General features: G+C 38.4%; 3 protein-coding genes across 5 annotated transcripts in view; 1 reads left to right on the top strand and 2 right to left on the bottom strand.

The window, feature by feature from the left end:
* The window catches only part of si:ch211-1i11.3 (mitogen-activated protein kinase kinase kinase 5), a 30,998-nt gene extending 15,179 nt beyond the window's left edge, over positions 1-15,819 (bottom strand). Inside the window, exons 1-14 of the mRNA XM_055163680.1 lie at positions 15,400-15,819; positions 15,169-15,308; positions 13,503-13,690; positions 11,320-11,488; positions 9,047-9,153; positions 8,332-8,502; positions 7,212-7,324; positions 6,071-6,230; positions 4,996-5,146; positions 4,812-4,916; positions 3,726-3,775; positions 2,842-2,937; positions 1,918-2,005; positions 1,300-1,433 (exon numbers count right to left, since the gene is read on the bottom strand). Of these exons, the coding sequence (XP_055019655.1) occupies positions 1,300-1,433; positions 1,918-2,005; positions 2,842-2,937; positions 3,726-3,775; positions 4,812-4,916; positions 4,996-5,146; positions 6,071-6,230; positions 7,212-7,324; positions 8,332-8,502; positions 9,047-9,153; positions 11,320-11,488; positions 13,503-13,690; positions 15,169-15,308; positions 15,400-15,739 (2,012 nt within the window). The 5' untranslated portion in view covers positions 15,740-15,819. The remainder of the gene's footprint in view (positions 1-1,299; positions 1,434-1,917; positions 2,006-2,841; positions 2,938-3,725; positions 3,776-4,811; positions 4,917-4,995; positions 5,147-6,070; positions 6,231-7,211; positions 7,325-8,331; positions 8,503-9,046; positions 9,154-11,319; positions 11,489-13,502; positions 13,691-15,168; positions 15,309-15,399) is intronic.
* Positions 15,820-16,526: 707 nt separating this feature from the next.
* Positions 16,527-18,799, bottom strand: LOC110174415 (Smad nuclear interacting protein). The gene is given in 5 exon segments (XM_020940518.2): positions 16,527-17,233; positions 17,410-17,694; positions 17,696-17,967; positions 18,320-18,434; positions 18,497-18,799. Coding segments are annotated over 5 exon segments (1,137 nt in total). The 5' UTR covers positions 18,679-18,799; the 3' UTR covers positions 16,527-16,950.
* A 148-nt stretch (positions 18,800-18,947) lies between these two features.
* On the top strand, positions 18,948-21,509 carry LOC129411786 (axonemal dynein light intermediate polypeptide 1-like). Of its 3 annotated transcripts, none has more exons than XM_055163790.1 (5): positions 18,948-19,703; positions 19,866-19,989; positions 20,197-20,321; positions 20,417-20,586; positions 21,137-21,509. In XM_055163790.1, the coding sequence occupies exons 2-5, from the start codon at positions 19,909-19,911 to the stop codon at positions 21,403-21,405; spliced, it is 645 nt and encodes a 214-aa protein (XP_055019765.1). In that variant the 5' UTR covers positions 18,948-19,703; positions 19,866-19,908; the 3' UTR covers positions 21,406-21,509. The 3 variants fall into 3 exon arrangements, with proteins under 3 accessions (XP_055019765.1, XP_055019766.1, XP_055019764.1); XM_055163791.1 differs by having other exon boundaries at positions 18,948-19,734; XM_055163789.1 differs by having other exon boundaries at positions 18,948-19,989.
* Positions 21,510-21,549: the final 40 nt, after the last annotated feature.

Below are 21,549 nucleotides of genomic sequence, written 5' to 3'. Positions count from 1 at the left end.
TCCATCAACAAATACATTTTATGGACCCTCCACCAGAAAAGTTACAGAATGCACCTTTAAAGTGTTTTCCAGGCTTCTTTAAGTACCATAGAAAATAGTCTTCTTCCATCACAAAAATACTCCTAAAACCTCAACTCTCTTTTTGACCAACATTGAAATCAAAACAACTATCCCCCCATGAGACTCATAAACCACATTCCTGGCATGTACATGATTTGTCCAAAATACTTCCAAACTAGGACATATTCTAAAATACTTCATCAAAAACATACCAGGGACTGTGTTTTGTTTCATTTACATGTTTTTGTAATCCTTTATATTAGTCGGTCTCCAAAGCTCAAAATGCTTTGTTCCACCTAGTAATGTCATGAAGTGGTAGTTTTCATGTTAAAAGCCATCTTTTACCTTTGTAGTAGAGACTGGCAATTCCAGGGCTGAAAGTATCCAACTACTACAGTTGTATAGAGTTCAAATACGCAGTGGAGCACTTCCTGTATTAGTACATGACATCACAAGGTGAACAGAGTGTTTTGAGAGGCAAACAGCTTAAATATGCAGTTTGTGTTGTAAACATGTGAATGAAACAAAACACAAATCCATGTACACAGCAAAAAGTGGAGTGTTAAAATGAACTCTCACAAAATGAATTTTAACATTTTCTCAGGGTGTGTAAAAGTCCAAACTGTTCTAGAGTTAATTTAACATTTTTGGAAATGTTAATTAAGTAACACTGAACCAAAGTTCTTATTTAATGCCAAAATCAAGAGTTATATTAACATTTTGAGAGTAAATAGATAACACTTTGTAGGGTTATCCTGATTCAGCTAAACAACACACAGAGGTGTTTTATTTTACACTTTCTTTTAATTAATTTAAGATGAAATTATGTACAAAACTGGTTCAAACTGGGCTGGTTTGAAGTGGTGGGTGGGAGGCGTCAAATTAACACTAAGGGAAATTGAATGGGGTATTGGGGGTGTTGAATTAACTTCAGCCATATCAACTCTGGCAAATAACCCAACTCGAACCCCCTTTTAACTTACAAATAGTTAAAATAACACTTTTTGAAAATCTCTAAAATATTTTACCCTTAAGTTTTTACCCTCCAGTTTTTGCTGTATAAGTTTTGATGTGGAAACAACATTACAACATAGATTTTTTTTTAAAGTACAATGGGGCCTTTAATAGGAGTTTATATGTTGTTTGTGCCAATCTCAGTTCTCTGTATACATAATTTGCCCAAAATACTTCCAAACTAGGACATATTCTAAAATAATTGGAGTAATCCTCTATCCTTACGTGCTGTCTTTCTCTGGTATCTCCTTGATTGCGATTCTGACTTGGTTGCTCAGGTCCCTCCCAGCATACACCACTCCATATGTGCCTTTTCCGAGCACCATTTTGTCTCCGTTCTCATTGGTCTCATAGACGTACTACAGATGGGAACAGAATGAAAGAGGACTCTGTCAATGGGGCATTGCAGGCAATAAGAGGAATTTGACAAGCAGGTGGTAAAGAGGGATACTACAGAAATATAAGTCGTTAGTCTAGAAGTATGTGCACAAATCAAATGCAAAAAAAATGTTGTTAATAATTTTGAAGTTTCCTGTAACTCTATTTCTATAGTATATGTAATATTAAGCATAAGAGAAAAGGTTAAATGATTCATCTTGTCATCTTGTTTTGATTGTTGTGTAAATTGTTTCGATAACGGGTAGTAACTGAAGTGACAAACACAGCTATCCAGCATGGACGATGGAACAATATGACAAATCACTGTCATGTCTGTTGAACTGTCAATCACAACCATGATTGACAGTTCAACAGTTCAGAGTAATTTTAGCAAGAGGGTGTGGAAATAGGGTGTGGAAAAAAAGAAAAAGGAAATGGTTGACCAATCTTTTGACAATATCTGACCTCCAGTATTCCATTGTTCTGGGGGTTCAGGACTGGGTCTGGGTCATCAGCCTGTAGCAGCAGTAGAGAGTTCACCAGTTCACAGAATCTACAGGAAAAACAAAGGCACTAGTTAAATGTGGGTAATACAAGTTTTACTCAATACTTTCTGAAGAGGGCTGTGGGATGTGGGTCAAATCATTTGAGATGATCCTGGGGATTTCCTTAAAGGCGGTAAAGGAAATGTGACTCATATTGATTACATAAGACTTGGCGAAGGTACAAGAACAATAGCAGTGTTATAAACACTCAGTCTGGAGTCTACAAGCTAGCACCAAGCTAACAAGTACACAAGATCCTAGATTTGACTACTCAAACTACCCATTGTATGGATACACATTTTGTTTTCTATTTTTACGTGTCATTTTATAAGCAAATGTCAGCATTGTCTCTGAGCACAAATGTTGAGTGTAACACGGGTTACAAGTTAATCAGTAATATACAAATAAGATCAAGCTTTAACCACATTAAACTGTAGTCAGGTTTATGTGCTATTTAAAAAAGGTACATGATGTAACTTTCTGGAAGTGGCAGAAAACCTGCATGATTAATGAAAATAGAAGGGAAAACCATACTGCGCAACATTCTCCAAGCAGACAGAAAGTTTTATGCCACACTGTGCAATGTAATAGCCAAGTAAGAGATCATTTTGTGGAGATGCAAGCCTACAGTAAGGGTTTCTGTTTTTCAGTGCAATAAACACCAAACATGCTTTTATTTTAGTCAGACTTCTTGCTGAAAAAGATACATACTGGGGCTCTAAATACAGGTGAAAATCCAAAATAAACTAACTAAAATAATTAAGCATTTCCACAGAACTGAGTTTGTATCTAATCAGACCTAACCCTGCCCTATGTCTTGTTCAGGGATTGTTGATTCACTCACCCTTTGCAGTGGGCCTCAGAGGGGAAGCAAAGTTGAAAGTCATCAGAGTTGTAGTGGACATAGAGGAAACAGCTGCGCTCATCGATCTTTGAAACACTGATGAGGAAAAGGGATAATCAACAATCAGTCTCTTTGTTTTTAGCAACAACTTGGACTAAAAAAAAAACTCATGTAACTTTAAAAAGAGCCCATGCTGCGCTATTTTGTGATCTAAGTTAAAATGCTACTTCCACATCAAAACATACCAGGAGTTGTGTTTTGTTTCATTCACACATGTTTGAGTTCTTCTCTCAAACGCAAAACACTCTGTTCCACCTTGTGATGTCCATACACCAATCAGTAGAATCATTTGGATCATTTCAGCCCTGGAATTGCTAATCTCTACTGAACAAAAATAAAAAGGTAGCTGTTAACTTGAAAACTACTGCTTCATGACATCACAAGGTGGAACAGGGCATTCTGAACTTTGGAGCATGTCTGAATGAAACAAAACACAACTCCTAGTGTGTTTTTGAGGAGGTAACAACATCATAAATTGGCTAAAAACTCACAGGAGTCAATTTTGCTTAATATAGACCATTAAATCATTCCTCTCCCAACAAAGAACCCATTTGACTTGAAATTGCAAAGTAGGTGAAAGAGGGCACAACAGCACAAGCTTGGACAAGATTTGCTCAACCCATTACGCAATTCATGTCCCTTAAAGGACAATTTAATAACATTGACGACCATGGACTCAGTGATATTTGTTTTGTATTAATCCCAGATGTTGACCTACACAGCTTATTAAATCGGCTGAATGCAAATGACCTGGCAACTAAGGCAAAATAAATTAAACATTATTTGGAAAGCATCATTGTCATCATAATATTATTTTACTCTACCTGACTCCCCGGATTGCAGAGGCTGGGAAAGTCCACTGATGGAGGCCTTTCTGCAAAAACATCATAGTCACATTGTAGGTTAATTTCACATTCAGTCTGATAAAACAGAATTTGTCTGCATGCATCATAACATAATGGAGGGAGTTTATGGGATTGCACAGCCAATAGTCACTAAACCATAAGCAGGAACCAATTTTAAATACTCATATTACTGTAATTGAGTAGATCTTTTGAGGAATTGCAGCTAATTGTGTACACTTTAAAATCTGTACTTTAACTTGTAATTGAGTATAATTCTAGCATCTAACTGTAATTAGCTATATTTTAAAATCATATTAGACATTACTGATTACTCTAAGTCCCTATTGTGCTAAAACATGGTAGTCTCAATGCTGTTTCTGCCCCTTTCTCTATCTCTGTATAAAAACACAGCTCTGTATCTCATGCTCTGATTGGCCAGAACTCACAAAATTTGCAGATTGTGATTTAAAATTTACACCATTTGACTGATGACGTTTTGTTTTTGAGATAGACTATGACTGATGTCGATAACGATTCTTTATAATCCAGAGAGACCAATGGTGGATAAACTCTGTTGATATTTTTGAGCCAATATTTTGTTGCCAATTTTAATTATTTCCCATTTAAATTTAATACCAACTCACCCAGTCCCATTTGACCACAAACTTTAAAAACAGCTGTGTCACATTTTGTACATTTATGTTTTCGTATGAAAGTTTTCCAATAAAGCTTTGTGTGTCGTCTTTGGCAGCAGGTCGACCAAAACAAAATATAGGCCTGTGTTTGAGATTTAACGACGAGAGTTGATGCGCTAAAAAGTACAAATAACGGCTGACCGATATATCGCTCTATCTCTGTTTTGAATACAAAAGGTGACCTTAAGCACTATTAAAATTGCATTAAAAAGTAACTTGAGTAGTATTTTGTCTGATAAGTTTAATTTAAGTACAAATTTGGCAGCAGTACATATCTAGCCATGTAACTATACTTTTACTTGAGTGCAAATTTTGAGTACTCTTTCTATGACTGAATCTCCATAGCTTATTGTATTTTACTGCAGCATACCTTCTGAGGCGATACATGTTTCAACTGGACAGTGCGACTCTCGTCCTCCTCATTCACACAAACTATGGCAGGCTGGAAGAGTTTGCTGGGCTCAAGGATAAGTACCTAAACACAACAATAACAAGACTGAGGGTAGAAAATATGCTATAGAGATATTAGATTTAGTGGCAATTTGTTGAGTTACGGGGCAGCGGTTTTTGGAGATGGTGGGTTTACAGGTTTGCAGAAGCAGCTCCATCCAGAAGTCCATGGTCTCCTCTTTAGGACTCCTCACCTCAGGTAACTTGGCAAACTGCCGATACAGGATAAACGTCTCCATGATGGAAGCTATAAACCTAAGAGAAAACATTGAAATTGGTGAGAGTGCTGTAAAATTAAAGGGCCTATTACACTATTTTCTGTAAGGTTATAATGTTGTTTCCTCATCAAAAACATAACTGGAGTTGTGTTTTGTTTCATTCAAACGTTTAACACACAAACCCAGCACAGTTAGTTCTCTCAAACGGAAAACACTTTGTTCTATTTTGTGATGTTAGGGTGGTAATAAATAAAGGAAGTGCTCCACAGTGTTTTTAAACTCTCTACACCTTCACTAAATCACCCCTTCATTCAATCACAATTTCAGCCATGGTATTGCCCATCTCTACTTCACTAAAGATAAAATTGTGGCTGAAAACCTGAAAACTACAACTGCATGACATCACAAGGTGGAACAGAAGATTTTGAGCTTTGGAGATGTAGACAGAGTAATAATAAAAGTACTCCAACATGTGTAAATGAATCAAAACAGAACTCCAGGTATGTTTTTGGGGAGTTAACAACATTTTATCATGAGTTAATGCACAAAGGAATCCTTTTTGTGTAATATAGTTAAGGCTGTAAAGTCTAGTCTAACTTATATTTTTGTAATTTTTTGTGTATACAGATCAACAACTGCAGATTTTCAGATGACATCACCACATTATGGGTATAGGACAATAATATTTGATACAAAAGGGGCAGCTAAAATTATATTGTTAAAATTTTCATTCCATTTCAGTGAGTTCGTGGATCAAATGATGGGTCAAGTAAAACATCAACATTTATGAATTTGGTTATTTTCAAATAGAATGCAATCAACAGGAAAAAAAATGTCTCTTTCCCTCCATCTGGGATTATGACATAGAGTCTGAAAACCACTAATACACACAAATTAATCATGTCAAAATGGCTAGAATCTTTGCTATACATTGGTAATCAATATAATATGCATGTCTTACCACATAGGTGCTTTGAGTTTGTACAATTTCTCTGAAGCTTCAATGACTTTCCTTGGTTCTTTGATCAGAATGTTTGCCCCTAAATAGAAGCCCACATCCCAGTAGTCCTTCATCTTCTCCAGGCTGCCCTTTCTCCCAAGCAGGGTGTTTATAGTGACGCCTGGGTTCAATGACATAATAGGTATGGATTTAACCACCAAGGAACCATTATGTAAACAAGGTTTTGTGTAGCCTGTCTATGATCACATTCATTAGATTAACATGTTCTATTCCATATTGCTGTTGATAAAGGCTAATTAGTCAATATTTATCTAATTAAGTTTCCTATTATAGCTATGTGCCATTTTGAAGATCTTGACCAATGAAAAGACAGACTATTTTGTTTTGAATTGTTAATTGCTATGGTAAAGTCTCTAATTTTCCATCAAGCACACATATGGATATATTTAATGGGATTTTGGGTTTTTTTTGGCTTTTTTTTTTTTTTGCCAAAACGTTATCTAAAAATAAAAACATCTTGGACATTGACCATTTGAGTGAGCTTTTTACAGCTTTTTAATGTCATGGATGCAATGGAGCACTTTTCAAAATACGGAAATTTGGAATTTCCATTTTGCCATGGCATCGATCCTACCACATCATCACTTGAAACCCACGGATTCGTAACCTCTAGCCACAATGACTGTATGCAGATCTTGAATTTGAGTTTTAGTGAATCTATGCCACAATCATTTGACTACACATTTTCTTCAGTGTAGTCTCTCATAGCATAATTAGTTAAAGATGCGCTATGTAACTTTTTGGTTGGGAGTCTGTCAACTGCATGCATCTATGGATATCATAGCTCTACCAGAAATGTTCCACAATAAGACATTAAAAAGCTCTAACTTACATTTATTCAATTGCTGCTCAAAAATAGCTAGAAAAACAGATCACTGTCTGTGAGCGGTGTTGCCTCTCCACAGATCTGACCTGTAGCTTAGCCTGGTTTGGTTTGCATGAAGATAGAAAGATTTAATGCCTTACTGTGAAATATTCCAGACAATCTCTCCATGGAGAAAAGCATTTGACAGACACTCCACTGGAAAACTTGCACAATGCACCTTTAAAGATTTAGTGTAAAGAAAAAAATTAAACTTACCGATTTTGCGTAATTCAATAGATGTATCAAATTCATGCCCTGCTGCCATCAGAAGGACCACATTATTGATGCCTGAATGGAGAGTGGGCTCTGCCTCAAAAGCTCTGCCATACCTATGACAACCAAACCATTAGTAGCAATAGAGCACTGAACTGTCCATAGCAGAACTCCCTGGCCAAAAAATCTGATAATTAAAAGAGTAAGATGTGATTATTGCTCTGTTTACATGCCCAAGCAAAATCCGATCATCCAAAAAAACAAACAAACATTTGTCAGTTAATCAGGGTTTTTTGTTATTGCAACTGTTATATTTGGGAGACAAGGCACAATTCCCTTTAAAATAACCCTTCCAATCCTTAACATTTTCGCTTTCATTTTCCATAATTTACCATGTCTAAACTTGCACTGGTGTGAACAATCAGAAGTTACATTTAGTCAGTTACATTTACTTGAGTTCCTTAGTAAGAAATCTTACTTTTCAGATTACTTTTCTAACAGCATACTTCATTCAGAATATACTTATTGAAGTAACAGTTCTAGACAACAGTACTTGAGTAAAGGTTTTGGTTTCTCTTTCCATTGTGAGGAAATGACAAAAGGTTTACCCCTGCTCACCTCAAACTCATCTATTTATAGGGATGTATATAGGGATTTACATGGATATCCAAATCTCATAGTACGATATTATCATGATATGCAACTCATGGTACGATATTTATTGCAATATTTTGAAGACGCTTTTTTACTTTTAAAATACCTTGAAAAGATTTTGGTATGAATTATTTCCGTCATAATCCCAAGAATTCAAGTAAAAAACATATGTCTTCACGTTGTCTGCACTGAAATGAATCATGGGATATGTAGTTCCCTAAGTTTATAAGCTGCTGCAACTATAAAACCATGCATTTAAGCAAAGGAACTTGTGATTCGATATATTGTGACAGCCCACGATATTATTGTGAGACGTACGATGCAACGGATACGGTATCACAATATTTCGGTTATTGTTACAATCCAAAAATTTACATGCCATTTTGCTAATCTGGTAATTCCTGAAATCAGATAATGATCAGATTTCTGCATGTAAACAAACCACAGTTAAATTTTAAAGTGTATATACCAGTAGCTGGCCTGGTCTCTGCTCTGGTGGTCTGTGAACCCTGAGCTCATGAACATATCTTTGTAAATGCGCCCACATAGACAGAGGACGTCCGATGCCACCTTCCCTTCGGACTGCACCAGGGGCAGGATGCACTGTAAAGCCTTGTCTCTATCTCCTGGGTGATTTCTCCTGAAAGAACAGATTAGATAACATGATGCACCAGGAACCTGACCTTAAATTGGCATGCTGTTATCTGTCTATGCTATAACATTGCTTCCTCATCAAAAACATACCTGGAGTTGTATTTTGTTTCATTCACACATATTTAACTCACAAACCCTCCATAGTTCTTATCCCAAACAGAAACACTCTGTTTCATCTTGTCATGTCATGATATCTACTAAACAAAAGATAAAAGATAACTGACTTGGAAACTACAGCTCCATGACATCACAAGGTGGAACAGAGCATTTTGAGACTGGGGGATGCATACAGACTAATAATAAAGGGCTTCTCAAACATGTGAGAATGAAACTAAACACAACTCAAGGTATGTTTTTGAGGGGGTAACAACATTATAACATAACTAAAGGCTCACAAGAGTAAACTCTGAGTAATATAGAACCTCTAAACATATTTAGCCACACTGATGTTCAACAATGGGATAAAAGGCATGAGTGACACCTGAGACGCTGCCATTGTCCTGTTTTAATTAACAGATACTAGCATGTACCTGTTCAAAGCAAAGATGTAGTGAAACTTGATATTCTGGTGTCTTGCTACGAGGCACATGGGCAGGTTGTTCAAGGTCTCCACCAGATTGATCATGGAACTGTAGTCCTGAAAACAAAAAAACAAAAGGAGAAGTGTAGGGTGTTGGGTCATTCATCTGAAATTCAACCCCAGATAAAATATGAACACATACTAAACAAGCCCAAGCAAGGATACTCTGTAGGGCATTCACACAAATACATAACATGTATTTAAAGGGCCATATCACACTAGTTTCTGATCTAGGTTATATATAAATATGTTATTTCCTCATCACAAACATAGCTGGAGTTGTGCTTTGTTTCATTCACACATGTGTAACACACAAATCCTGTGCATATCCAGCATATCCTGTTCTTCTCTCAAACAGAAAACACTCTACTGCCTTGTGATGTCACGTGGTTATACAAGAAGCACTCCACTATTTTTTATCCCATACACCTTCACTAGAATCATTTGGATGATGACATTTGTAGATGTAGACAGTAATACACCATGATTACTCAAACATGTGTAACTGAAACAAACTAAGTCCATGTATGTTTTTGAGGTGATGGCAACATTATAACATAACTTAAAACTCACAAGAGTCAATTTTGTGTAAAATACTGTAGGACCTTTAAATAGTCTTGTCTATTTGACAATGAATTCATACAGAAATCAATCACTTTACCATTTATTAGGGGTGGTATGATATGAATCTTTCTTTTATTTGTTTTTTTTTAGCTAATATCAATATCTGAATAACATAATGTATGTATATGTGTGTGTGTTGTGTATGTTATTCAAAATACAATGATTTTTTTTGTGATGTTTACTTCCTTTGCTGCTGTTTTCAAATGTATCTTGTTGCATGTCAGCACTGCTTCCTGTGTCCAGTCCAGTCCAGTGTGTAATTTAATTCAAAATAATGACTTTATCTACATCTCTATTTCCATGCACTACTCTCACCAATTACACATACAGAGGGAAGGTTGGCTATACCTTTCTTGGAAGTGAGCTTTTTTCAAAGTTTTATACTACACTTTTTACCTACAACAACTTCAAATAGGAAATAAAAGCTGCGCAACACTACTTAAAATGTTTCAAGTTGCAGTTCTCTAGAAATACTATTGCTTTGTCTAGAATTCTCCACAGTACAGATTGCATCTATCTATAATGATGGCGACAAGCAGGTTACAGCATTGTGTTAGATCAGTGGAGAGTGACCTCTATTAACAGAAGGAATTACTGTAGAAGCACATGTAATCAATAAATGTTAAATGGATATGTTTAAAGTCATAACATTGAACATTGCAGGCAAAGCAATAAAATCTCTATGGAGGTAAATAGTTAGCACATTTAAAGGGCCTGTACTTGATTTTAATTTGTTCTTGCCAAGATAAACACTCTTTATATCATGCAACTTATGATAAAAGCTGCTAAATAAGAAAAAAAGTTTGGTCTGTAAGATACCACCTGCTAATTTTTTTCAAGTAATAACTAAAACAGAAGTGACTGACAGTATCACTGTTTTCATCCAATTCTCTGATTCATGGTGGATTTTCAAGAGCTACAAAAAAGCAAACAGATGGCAGAGATTCAGGACCTATAAGGAAACAACTGCATGACACTATCCCAGACAGTTGTTTTTGTGTCATGATGAAATATCACAGTGGCAGAAAGAAGTAAGTGGGCGGGGCTAGAAGTTCAAACTAAATCAAATTCCTGACTACTGATTGGAAATTACTGGTAGGTACAGGCCCTTTAAGAAAACAAAGATTGTAGTATGTTCTTTTATTACTTATCTCTGTATGTTTTTATATGTTTAAGGTCACTGATTATTACTGTATAGGGTTAACTGCCTCCTGGGCACGTCCCACTAGGAGGAGACCCCTAGGGAAGACCCAGGACACGCTGGAGGGACTATGTCTCTCGGCTGGCCTGGGAATGCTTTGGGGTCCCCCTCGGAGGAGCTGGAGGACGTGTCTGGGGTGAAGGAAGTCTGGGGGTCCCTGCTTAGACTGCTGCCCTCGCAACCCAGCCCCGGATAAGTGGAAGAAAATGGATGGATGGATCAATTAGGTACAAAGGGATAAACTACTGTACAACTTCAGTCATGTTATTTAGTTAAACACAGAGAAGATACATACATTCCATTAAAACCAAGTAATTTACCAGTTTAAAAAATCATGTATGGATTTATAACAACAAAAATACTGTTTACAGCAAGTCGCCACATAAGTCTCCCCTCACCTGGATGTCTCTGTAGGACAGCAGCAGGTTCATGACGATATCAGGTGTAAGCAGGTCCACACTGTCCAGACGAGCCTCGATCCTCTTCAGCTCCTCGCTCAGGGCCTGTCCTCGTAATCGCTCCCTGGCCATCCGGATGTCATGTCGGATGGACTCCCGGAAGTACTCACTGCAAAACCACAAAAGAGACATTTTAAACCATAGAAGAAATTATGTTCTCCCCCGGAGGAGTTGGAGGACGTGTCTGGGGTGAGGAAATCTGCGAGTCCCTGCTCAGACTGCTGCCCCCGCGACCCGGCCCCGGATAAGCGGAAGAAAATGTATGGATGGAAGAAATTATGTGTTATGATACCGTAATGATTGATCAGCATAATAGTGACTATGCTGCTGTTAAAATTTTGATAATCATTATTTGGACTATACACAGTATAAAATACATGCTGAAAGGCCTTTTATAACAGACATAGGCCTGTCAAGATAACAAATTTAAAGCATGAACTATTCCAATAAACACTAATATTGAAAATACCACTGTCACAAATAGGAATGGGCATGATTAGTCGACTAATCAATAATTGATCATTAAGAATTTCGTTGATTACGTTCATTTCTAATTGACAAACCGAATGTAGGTTTCTGGGAGTAGATATAAAGCTGCGACTGACAGCGCAAACACTAGAGTTGTAGCCTCTCAGTCCTACGTTTGGGCTCTGGCACGTCCTTGGAGATCACTGTACCACTCAATGAGTGTGTTGCACATCAGTATCCCAGGTTTGTCATGGTGCATGTATATATTCATGCATCAACATCCCTCTGTCACAGAAAAGTCCGACAAAAGCTGAACCGCATCAGCGCACAAGAGCATTTTTTTTTTTTTTTCCCTTTCCGATTAATTAAATTTCATCGAATGCCCATCCCTAGTCACAAAGCAGGATAATCACCAGTAAACCCATTTTTTAACATACTGAATCATTAAAAAGGCCTGAGGTGTAAAAAATAAATAGCAGAATGAATCGAGAATTAACCATAGCAGTTATTCATTCTACTTTCTATAGTACAAATCTTGCATTATTACTAAATTCATATAGTAATTACTGTGACAGGCCGACAAGAGACTGACATTATTAAATCAAAATGTATGTATGTATGTATATATATAATACACACACATCTGTCCTGAAGGAAATAATCTATGGCTGCTGCCCTAGTAATGACTCGGAATATCCTTTGCAGCAGATGTCATCATCATTCTCAGGGGGTGTGATGCTAACTGAAGGTACAACTCAATCTGAAGCTCTGTGACTGAAATTAAACTTTAATCTCATCTTTATTTTAACACAATCTGACCAGAAAGAAGTGGCTTAGTTGGAACTACAACAGGGAAGATGATTTGTGCTGTTAAACAAGTCTCTCACACACACACAAAAAAAAAATCACAGTCACAAGCCAGCAACAAATTTTCAATTAGTCACTCTCACCTTTTTTTTGTTGAAAATCAAACACCTAAACAGGGCCATGAACGCTAGTAATAATAACAAGCTCCTGAAAATGCATTGTTAAAATTCATTTTTTTTTTTTTTTTTTTTTAAGCTTTAGCCCATCTTCAGACTTTTTTGGCAGTGTTTTTCTAATGTGTGCATTGTGTCTCCAGGGTAACTATATGTGGAACATCCATGGATCTATAATAAGAACGCCAATAAGCACAGGCCATTGAAAACAATCCAGATCTTATTATAGATCTTATTATACTTCCACGAGAACACCTCCAGTATTTTGTCAATGCAAAGTATAGGATAACTAGATCTTCAAAATTAAAAACTAGGACACATCTAGGTTGGGATGTTAGTATAAATAAAATTGTGAAAAGAGCGAGTAACATTGTCCATTTTTGACTCACTCGTGGGTCAGTATAAAATCTGAGGGACTTTTGTTGGTGCATTTTTCGCTTTATGGTCATTTTCAAGCAGTTTTCTGTATTTTAGCTAAACAAATGACAATATATTCCCCTTTTTACTGTTGACGGGTATCAAATTGGTCAAAAACAGGGACATTTTTGTATAAAACTGAGACAAATCACTTGTTTTTGGATAAATCTGCTAGGACACGGGACACAGAGCTCAAAACTGGGACTATCCAGGGTAAATAGGGACATCTGGTCACCCTGGCAAAGTATCAATTTCTACCTGGACTGGACTTGCACAGTGTTGAGCAGGTGGACCAGTCTCTCTACCAGAGGAGTGAGGAGAGGCTCCAGTTGGAAAGTGGGCTGCATGAGCTCTTGGATTCCCGTCATGATGGTGGCATCACAGACAAACACTTTTCCCTGAGGTGACACTACATACGGGATGAAGGTGTAACTGCTGCACTGCTCCTACAAAACAGGAAACACATGGAAAAGTACCACATTGACAACAGCCCTTTATAAAATGCTTTCAATAATATTCAGCAAAGCAGCTGTATGCCTCAGTGCAGTGGGGCATGTTGTATGAAAGAAAATTGAACACTTGAAGGGCCCATATCACACTATTTATCCATGTTATAATGTCGTTTCCTCATCAAAAAGATACCTGGAGTTGTGTTTTGTTTTATTCACACATGTTTAACACACAAATCCTGCATATTTAGGCTGACTTCATCCCTTAAGGTGAAAACACTTGTGACATCACCTTGGGATGTTATGTGGTAATACAGGAAGTGCTCTACTGTGTTTTCAAACTCCACACACCTTCACTAGAATCATTTGGATGATTTCATACCTGTAATTGTCAATCTCTACTGAACTAAAAGGTAAATGGTAGCTATTAACTTGAAAATTACAGCTTCGTGATATCACAAGGTGGAACAGAACATTTTGAGTTTTGGAGATATAGACAGAGTAATAATAATGGTTACTTAAACATGTGTAAATGTGTAACAAAACACAACTCCAGATATGTTTTTGAGGTGGTAACAACATTTGAACATGGCTTAAAGCTCACAGAAGTGAATTTAACAGAATATAGGACCTTTAATTTTGTCCCATTTTATCTTTCACATCTTCAGAGAACTTGTCTTATCTAAAATAAACAAGCCTAATGTACCTCAAGGCAGAGTTTGATTTTAAAAAAAAAAAAAAAAAAAAAAAAAAAAAAAGGGTGCCAGGACCATTGAGTTGCGGGTGAAGGGCAGCTGCTACTTACCATTACTGTGACCACTTCAGCAAAGAACTGTAGACAAGGCTGTGCACTAATCCTGTAGGCTACAGGCAGGCTAACCAATATCCTTATTTAGCTTGTTGCTTGTAAACCCCATTAGTCTAGTCACTGGCCAGACTACTCATTGAGATTATTGATGGATAAATCTTAAAGTGCCTAGAGTACTTTATCTTTTCACCTACGTTATAATTTAGTTTCTTTATCAGAAATTTTCGTGAAATTGTGTTTTGTTTCATTCACATGTTTAACTCACAACGCCAGCCTGTTTTGGCTGTTATTCTCTCAAACTGAAAACATCCTGTTCCACCATGTGATGTCATGTGGTAATAAAGGAAGTGCTCCATTGTGTTTTTAAACTCCATCCACCTTCAGTAGAATCATTTGGATAATTTCAGCCATGGAATTGCCTGTCTCTGCTGAACTAAATACAGAAGGTAGCTGTTAACTTGAAAACTACATTTTAGAGTTTTTGATGAAGTAACATTACAGCATGGCTTAACACTCACAACAGCTATCATCATCATTTCATGTAATAGAGGACTTTTAAATTCATTAAGTCCAAGTGAAAAATGCCAAGCTCAAGATAAAACGGAAACCCATCCCAAGACTTGAAATGAAGGAGCACACAGTCAACAGCCTTTATCCTGGGCTGTACCTTAACCGCGTGCAGGTCACTGTCCTGCTTGTAACAGTAGAGGATGATGTTGTTGGTCATGCTGAAGCTCTCTCTCACTCCCAGGTGGTAGAAGAGAGAAGGCTGACAGAACGTGTCACTCATCTCCACCACTGCTACATCTGTGTGAGAAAAAGACATGCAAAACGCGGTTGAGGCTGGGAGACGGGCGTAGTCTACTACCCCCGGTCCTGTCCGCATGCCCGTACTTGCCTGAGTTGTAAAAACTATCCAGAATGTCAGTTGTCCCGAGAGAGATCCGTTCGAACGAGATGGTATTGAAGAGCGCGTTTGCGTCTGCACACGCTTCTTTCACGCATTTCTGTGACAGGTTCTCCTCAGTTTGTGGCACCGATGCGTCTTCGTTGACGATATAGGCCACGGACACGGGTCTAGTCCGACTCCGCGGAGAGATGAGCTGTTTACCGTTGGAGCCGATTTCCAGCGCCAAAGAGTCCTGCCACAAACTTCCAGCGGTAGTGGAAACCCAAACCGGGTCCTTCCTCTTGTTGTGGTCCCGCAGGCTCATGCGCCTCCGCTCCGTAGTGTACATCCTGAAAGCTTTTAAACTTAATGCATGTCTCCAAGAAAAGTTGAGTTATGAGTTGCTGTAATGTTCCAGGTGTGTCACCGCCTCCTGTCGCAGCGTATCCCGTCAGAGAGCGCTGTCCTCGGGTCCGCCCGCCCTGCTGCTCCCGGTGCACACCCCGCCTCCTGACACTCACTGAAACACGAGAGAGGACCAGAGCGACCTCTGCAGTAGATCATGCTTCCCGCTATTTGAGAAGTATACACAATATTTGAGTCCGGTCATTAGGTCTAGGCGTATATTATCCCATCTCAACCAATGAAAAAAAAAAAAGGTCACATATTGCAAACTGACGCTTGAGAGCTTTAAGTCATTTTAGAAATATTGTTACTTCTTCAAAATCATAATACCTGGAGCTGCATTTTATTCACACGTTTAGTATTAGTCTGTCTACATCTCCAAAGTTGAAAATGTAATGGGAGTTTAAAACAGAAAGAGGAACTCAGCCTATACATACATATTGTTGAGTTGTGGGAATGAAATAAAACAGAACTCCAGGTATGTTTTTGATGAGGAAACATTATAACAGAGATCAGACAATAGCATATGCGCCTTTTAAGACACCTGATTTATATTTAATTCTTCTCACACACAACATAATCACTATTTTTTTTCTATTTTAATTAAAGAGTAACTGTGTGCTGACTGAACCTTTCCGCAGATCAGCCACACTTACAGACAGTAGGTCACGTATACTGTAACTGTATCCATGACTGTAACTAGGAATTCATCAATAACAAACCTCAAGAAATTAAAATGTTCCACTGGTTTATTTATAGTACAAAAAAATCTGATTTACAATGCCCAAGTGGACCAAAATAAAAGAGGAAGTCTTAAATACTCACTCCACTGTGAAGGGACAGATCCAACAACTTTGACATTACAATGCAAAAAAAGCAACATTTGTTATGTAAAGTGTGACAGTAAGGGTTACAGTCCATATGTACAAATGAGAATGAAAAGTAATTATTTCCAGTCTGTTGTACAGCAGTGCCAAGGTCCAAAAATATACACTTTGATTTATGTGGCACCAAATGTAATCTACTGTGACTACTCAGACTACACAACCTGAGAAGTAGAAGTCTTCTTTGAGACAACTGTGGCAGGTTAGGCTATTATAGAACATACTAACCAGCCATTATGTAATCCCACAGTCAGTGAGAAAGTACAGAGGATCACTCATTTGGTTCTTGGGCTGCCTCATCAACCCCCTCGTCTTCATCCTCCTCCTCGCGCTGCTGAGCGTCCACTTCGCTGGTGTCGGAGAACTCGTGCAGCAGGACGTACTCTCTGCTGCTGAAGCCAAACTTGAGTACGTCTTTCTCTTTGAGCTCGTAGTAGCGCTGGGGCTCGATGCGCTGATTGTTCAGGTACGTACCGTTGCCAGAGCCCAAGTCAATGATGTAAGGTCTCACCCTGCGCCCATGGGTGCCATCTGCCCGAGTGTACTCCACCAGTCTGTGGAATACAATGAAGAAGATTAAACGTTAACACACTGAGGTGTGGTTTAATATACACTTTGTAAAAATGTGTTCATTGAATGTTACAAGAATATTCGAGAGGAGATGCCTTCCCAAATTTAACATCTGCAAATTTGTATTTGGAAATAAACTCTCTCCAAAAAATGTTCTCACCTATACTGAAAAACTGCATGCTGCTTTGAGCAGGATGGGTGGTCAATAGGAATATCAGCTATTCTTCTCATTCGTCCCATCAGATAGGCACTCTGTCTGTGAATGTACATGACCGGGAGGGGCTCATCATTCTTAAATGGGTACAGCCTCCATCTCCTCTTGGGAATACGGGCTTCTGGTGGTTCATTATATTTGATGACCACTCCTCTGAATGTGTTTGTGTCTTCTGTGAGAGCTCCAGACAGCTCAAAGTTTGGCTTCTCTTTGTCAGCAGGAGGTAGCTGAGCTCTCATTGCTTTCCTCACTTTGTCCAAACTCATGTTCTTGGTTTTCTTCACGTCTTTGCTGTTGCCGCTCGGCTTGCTGAGAGGCAAAAGCATCTCTGTCCCCCCTCCTCTCTCTGCCATGGTTTCGGTCACTTGACCTCTCTCTGTCTCGTGACCTGTCTCCGTCCCGTCCTCTTTCACGAGACCTGTCTGTTTCCCATTTGCTCCTTCTTTCCTCCACGGGGTCATTTCTTCTCCTCCTCTCATCACCACTCCGGTGTACATCTCGTTCCTAATGAAAACAGCAATTTACATCATATGTAGGGTTACTGATAATAGAATGCTACTTCCACAATAGGGAGTGTGAAGTGTTTAAGCATTAGATGTATAGAGTTTGCATATCAAACAGTCAGGCTAATTGACATAATAATTCACATTTACAGATTATGTATCTAGATAACAATAATATCAGCAACAATAGCAAGAGTGTTAGGAATATTTTAAATGCCCATTCATTTTGCAAGATGGTCAGCTTTATCTTCACCTAAAGACTGGAGTTATGGGAAAAACACATAGCTTCATGACGTGCATAAAACGTATGTATATTATAAAGTATGCATAATTTAAACGTGAAAGTGACTGACGCGTTTGATCGTGAGCTCGGCACCGCGGTGTGGACTGCGGCTTCTTCTGTGTCTGGGAGACCTGCTGCGAGCGGCGGGAGAAGCTTGGCGTCTCTCCTTCGTCCTCACAGGCGATCTAAAGAACACAAGTGAGTAACTCGAATAAACACATCACTTCTCTAATGTTGATGCAATCACCTGCTGGTTCTTCTCCTCGGTGGACTGGCGCTGCCGCTGGACCTGGAGCGGGAGCGGCGTGTTCTCTGTGGCCTAACAGGACTCACTCTTTCCTGCTTTATTCTGACTTTAGTCTCCCGCTCAGGAGACTCCCTCCTCTTGTGTCGCTTTTCTTTGCTTATTGTTAAAGATTCGGTCGACATAAATTAAACATTCATTGCCCCAAAAAAGAAAGAAACTCTTCTCAGAATAACAAAACAAAATCGTATCAAACTTCCACTCTTGCTCAGATCACGTGTTTCCTGTGGTACGCAAATAATGTCATCCGGTGTGGTATACGGGTGCCCGCTGTTCTTTCCGGACCTACGTTGACCTACGTTGAACCAAAACTAATCTAATTACACAAATTATTATTGTTGGCATTTGGGTATTTAAGATTTATTCAATGCAGACATCTTCATTTTTTTTTTTTTTTTTTTTACAATAGCGTTCTTGTTTCCACTCGGACAAAAACGTAACACATTAAACGCCGTTTCCATAGTGACGCAAACACTTACTCCCAGCGCGACCGTAACCATCTACTGACAAGTTTACATCCCGTTACATTTTTAAACAATTAACCCTGGAGAACCCAAGACCCCTTTTCTTCTTTGGAAAATTATGAACTATACATTAAATGACTGCTATGAGTCCACTGAACACCAAAATATCAACTTTTTCAATTTTAACCCTTTATTCCCTGATTTAGGATTAGGGTCAAATCTGACCCATTGGGTTTTACGCGTATCATTTCAAAGAATAACAATAGGAAACACTGTCAATGTTGATCACCGCAATAGACAAGAAATGCCAGAAAAGTATCATATACTAACAACGGCTCCGAATGGGAAATTTACAGTGTTCAAGACGCACATCCAGCATGTCAACTCCTCCCATGGAATCATTGTACTCCTGGATGTTCAGCTGATCTGGTCTGGGTTGTCATGGCAACCTGTTCACCTTCAAAGCTCACATCAGGCAACTCAAAGCCTTTCTTTTGCCACTTGTAAGCTTTTGCGGCACGATTTGGCTCCATCTGTGAGCTAGCAGTCTCGGCAAACGGCACATCCTCATCATTGGACGAGTCATTGTCTTGGGCAGAAGATTCACATCATCACTTTCAACATCTGGTTGAAACAATTAATCAGAATCGCTATCGCTGGTTTGCTGAGAAGAGAATTTTGTTAGGGTAGGTTTCCAGCTCAACAAAACACCATTTGGTCAGCTATCTTGTCACTCCCACTCTGGCTCGTGTCAGTTCAATATTTATCCACTAGGTGTCTCTATGCAGGGGCCAGAAGTAGCACTCTGAGCTTTTGAGGTTAAATTTGACTTTTTTTTGGTTTTCCAGGGTTAATTTAGCATCTACAGTAAATAGTTTTTACGTTCCCACCATGATCCCACCGGCAGACTCGCTGCTGAAGTATGACAACCCGGTGCTCATGAGCCAAAGGCCAAGACTCAAGTCTCCAAAGGTGAGTTGTACACAAGTTGCGAACGCTGTGTATTTGTGTGTATACGTATATGTGTGTGTATGTATAACACAACAAAAGGCAATCCTGAACTAAACACAAAGTATCAGGTCACTGCAAAATATATAGCCTGGGCTAAAAAAAAATTGTGTTTAACTACACAGCTCTGTATCAAATAGTTATCTATTCTTCTATCAATTTCTCTTCCAGGGTCGCAACTTTAAAGTCAGTCCCCAGCAGTCTCCAGACACCACCCCTGTGCCTCCTCCCCCCAAACCAAAACCAGAGACTGAACAACACAATGAAGACATCCTCAGTTCCATACTTCCTCCCAGGTGGGACATTTTCCAACAAGGACATACAAGAACCATTGATTTTTTTTTTTTTTCTTCTTTTTTTCTTTTTTGCTGAATTATTATTTCTTCCACAGAGAATGGATAGAGGGGAATCAATTATTTGTGCAGAAAGTGTCCAGTGCCTCTTCTACAAGATCAGATGTGATTAAACTAACTGAACAACTGGACACAAAGTTACAACAGAAACAGGCCAGACTCACAGGCATCTGCCCAGTGCGCAGGGAACTCTACTCACAGTGCTTTGGTGAGAAAGATTTTTTTTTTAAATTATTATTATTATTAAAGGTGCACTATGAAACTATTTGGTTGGGGTCTATCGCCTGCTTGTTTCTATGGATATGTCATTGCTCTACCTGAAATGTTCCACAGTATGCCATTAAACAGATCTACCATTTATTAAATTATAAGTGGTTTTATAGCTCAAATATCTTGAAAAAACAGGCATTCTGGCTGTGAGCGGGGTCGCTCTTTCAAAGATCTGATCTGTAACTTGGTCTAGTTTGGTCTCCCATTAAGATAAAAAGGTTTAATACCATACTGTGAAACATTCCAGATGAAGAAATGCCATCTCCATTGAGAAAATCATTCCAATAGAAAAGTTACACAATGCAGCTTTGAAATGTTCAACCTTCAGTATATTACAGATTGGGTTCACACATTAATCTTGTGGCCTTTACAACTGACAACAATGGCATATAGTATTGAGACAAATCGAAATTGAGTTTTTTTGTATCATATGTATTTTTGTATCGTAATAACACTAATACAAATGAATGCAATTTGTGTCTGTTCAGATGAGCTGATCAGACAAGTGACCATAAACTGTGCAGAGAGAGGTCAGCTGCTGTTAAGAGTGAGAGATGAAATAAAGACAACCATTGCAACATATCAGACAATCTACGAGAGCAGTGTGGCATTTGGGATGAGGAAGGCCTTGCAGTCAGAACTTGACAAGTCTGACAGGGAGAAAAAGGTAAATTACATAATTTACACTATTGTTGTTCATTCATTGTTATATTTACAACGAAACCGATTACACAATATGGACTCTTATGAGCTTTAAGATATGTTAGAATGTTGTTATCTCATTAGAAACACACCTAGACCCCTGTGTTTTATTTCATTCACACATGTTTAAGTAATCCTGGATTATTGTACTACTCTTCTGTTTACATCTTCAAAGCTCAAAATTGTAAAAGGTAGCTGT

The sequence above is a fragment of the Boleophthalmus pectinirostris genome, unplaced genomic scaffold (assembly GCF_026225935.1).
Source record: "Boleophthalmus pectinirostris isolate CB_2022bp ecotype Guang Dong unplaced genomic scaffold, ASM2622593v1 HiC_scaffold_6, whole genome shotgun sequence".
NCBI classification, from domain to species: domain Eukaryota; kingdom Metazoa; phylum Chordata; class Actinopteri; order Gobiiformes; family Gobiidae; genus Boleophthalmus; species Boleophthalmus pectinirostris.
The sequence above is the reverse complement of the archived record's forward strand: the minus strand, read 5'-3'. Positions and strand labels throughout refer to the sequence as shown.